This window comes from Chrysochloris asiatica, unplaced genomic scaffold, assembly GCF_000296735.1.
Source record: "Chrysochloris asiatica unplaced genomic scaffold, ChrAsi1.0 scaffold00132, whole genome shotgun sequence".
In the NCBI taxonomy this organism is placed as follows: Eukaryota; Metazoa; Chordata; class Mammalia; order Afrosoricida; family Chrysochloridae; genus Chrysochloris; species Chrysochloris asiatica.
Window position 1 is genome coordinate 2,535,118 of NW_006408650.1, and position 2,809 is coordinate 2,537,926.

General features: G+C 55.5%; 1 protein-coding gene across 1 annotated transcript in view; it reads right to left on the reverse strand.

The window, feature by feature from the left end:
* Positions 1-1,908, reverse strand: part of ENDOV (endonuclease V) — a 15,650-nt gene extending 13,742 nt beyond the window's left edge. The window contains exons 1-2 of the mRNA XM_006869641.1: positions 1,850-1,908; positions 1,042-1,213 (exon numbers count right to left, since the gene is read on the reverse strand). Of these exons, the coding sequence (XP_006869703.1) occupies positions 1,042-1,213; positions 1,850-1,908 (231 nt within the window). The remainder of the gene's footprint in view (positions 1-1,041; positions 1,214-1,849) is intronic.
* Between the last annotated feature and the right edge of the window lie 901 nt (positions 1,909-2,809).

The window sequence follows — 2,809 nt, forward strand, 5'->3', positions numbered from 1 at the left end:
CATGGAGAAAGCAGAAAAAAACAAAGCTACTGTATCTTTTGTCATGAACAGAAGAGAAAGGTCAGGAAGCCACAGATTTTAGGTTAACTTGGGGTTGTGGTGCTGCCTGAATAGGAAATCAGACCTTTAACACAATCCTACAGAAGAATCTGAGCAAAATGAAGTCTTTGGCAAATTCAATCTTTTCTCCATTGATATGGATGTTGTTTATTGGTCCAGTGGTCAGAATTTTTGTCTTCTCTGATCTTCATCAGTAAGTATTTTAAGTCCTCTTCACTTTCAGCAAGCAAAGTTGTATCATCTGCATATCTCAGGCTGTTAATGATGCCACGTTTCTTTTCATATAATCCAGTTTCTTGGATTATTTGCTCAGCATACAGATTGAATAAATATGGTGAAAGGCTACAACCCTGGCACACACCTTTGCTAATATTAAACCATTCAGTGTTCCTTTATTCTGTTTGGACAACTGCCTCTTAATCTATGTACAAGTTCCTCATGAGCACAATTAGAGGCACAGTTTGAGGCAAAGGTGCGCCTGACCCAAGCCAGGGTATACTCAGTAACCTCACATGTATGCGAAAGCTGGACAGTGAATAAGGAAGACCATAGAAGACCTGATGCATTTGGGTTACGGTGGTGGAGGAGAACCATGGATTGCCAGAACTAATCAATGTTGGAAGACGTGCAGCCAGAGTGTTCCTTGGAAGCCAGGATGGTCACACGTCTCATACTCCAGACATATTATCAGGAGGGGCCAGTCCCTGGAGGAGGACATCATGTTTGGTAAAGTGGAGGGTCGGAGACAAAGATGAAGACCCCCAACTAGGGGGACTGACACAGTGGCTGCAGCAATGAGCTCAAAGGTAGCAAACCATTATGAGGTTGGTGCGGGACCCACAGTGTTTCCTTCTGTTGTGCGTACGTACGCTGGCTAAGAGTCGGCACCGACTTGGTGGCCCCTAATAACAAGAGAAGAATCATTGGAGAGACTATAATTTGGGCAAGCCGGCGCCAGGCTCCACCTCCATCCGGGGTTACCTCCAGCTCAGGGTAGTTGAGGACCACCAGGGAGGCGCAGGCGTTGACACCATCCCCTTTCACAAAGGACACGTCCACGCCTCCGACCCTCTGCAGACCCGAGAAGTCCGCGTCCCGCTGCCACGCTTCCGTATCCCAGTTAATGACACGAGCCTTCAGCCGGGCTTGCTCCCTAGGAGGGTTGGAGGAGACACACGTCAGGTCAGTCCCCGAAGCCCACTTCTAGATTCTCCTTCCCAAGCAAGCCCCCAAATTCCAGCGCCGACGCCGACAGGGTACCCCTTTAGAACAGTCCCGGGAGTGTGAGGCTGGGTCTCAGGCGACTCATCATGCCTGTCGCTGCTGGCATTAGTCTCCCTTCTTCACGTAGAGGACGTGAGAAGCAGGAGGGCCCGCCGAAATGGAAGGGCGGATCCGCACCAAGGACTACAACTCCCGAAAGGCTCTCCGCCCATGGCGCCGGAAGCGGGAACTGGTCCAACGGCTCGAACACCGAGGGCTCTGGTGATCACTCGAACTCTCCACTGGGAGACCCGCCAGGTTTGAGGGTTTGCAAAGGACTCACAAGTGAGTCTGTTGTTCTCGGGAGTTGGTCCACCATGACTCGGGGGACGGCAATGAGGAAGAGGCAGGCTCGGAGGACTACAACTCCCAAAAAAAAAAAAACCTTGCCCGTCGAGCCGGAAGTTGGGCCCGGACACCGATTCTACCAGCCTCCTCTGTGATTCCGAAGCTCTGAGGTCAGGGGATGGGCGTAGAGCCGCATCAACTCCCTATCCAGCCCCTATGCGTCTTTAAACCTCTTTACCGTTTCCAGAGCGACAATGTTTCCTCAGGCGGCCGTTCGGCCTTCCCATGATGGGCCATGGCTCAGCCTCGGCCGCTTCTTCCGGAACGTCACTTCCGGATCCGCATCGCGCAGGTGCAAATTTGCCTTTGTTGATTTGGTGGCGCTCTGTCAGGCGGCTGAGGCAGCTGTCGCCGCCAGATGTCGCTTCCCGACAAGTGCTGCCTCCTGTCGTCTCACGGGAGGCTTTCCCCGAGCGCTTTTACAGACATCATCAGCCCGGTCAGCGTCTGGTCCCATTGCCTGTCCCACAGGTGAGACCTGACGGGGACCTGACAGGGTTCCGTGTCCTCACCGCACCGAGCACCGTCCAGGGCTTTTTGGTGAATGAATGAATGAGCGCATGCGTGCGTCGGGCTGTAGAAAACGGCCCTGAGCTCCGTCCCTTCCCGCCATCAGCCCCAGCCTCCGGCGTCCACACCGCCCCGCGGAGACCCTCGCTGGCTCTTGCGGCAGGTCAGCGGTTCAAAGCCACCTGGAGGCCGTCGGTTGTGCGAGGTCACAGCACTGAGCCCGCAGGCTGCTGGCTGTTTCCTGGACGTCGATGGCAGGGCTGCGGGTCAGGGGATGTCGCCAGGTCTGGAGTGTCCCGAGTGTCCTTCCTGTCCCTCCCAGTGCCCTGCACACTCCGGGCTCGGCAGCGGGAACAGGACCACATGGACAGTGGCTCCTCAGCCTGTGATGGGACCGGCTCAAAAGTGTCTCGGCGGAGGGGTGTCCCCAAGGCTGAGGACAGGCAAGCCGTCCTGCGGTGACCACTAGGTGGCATGTTGCCCAGGCAGCTTGTGAGACCTCAGGGCAGTGACTCACCGTCCAGAGGCCCCAAGTGGTTCCTGGGCCATGGCTGTGGAAGCTTCACCCCCGAAGCCATCAGCCAGCTACCCAGGGAGGGCCTGAGGCCAGGCCAGGGCGTGTGACTGT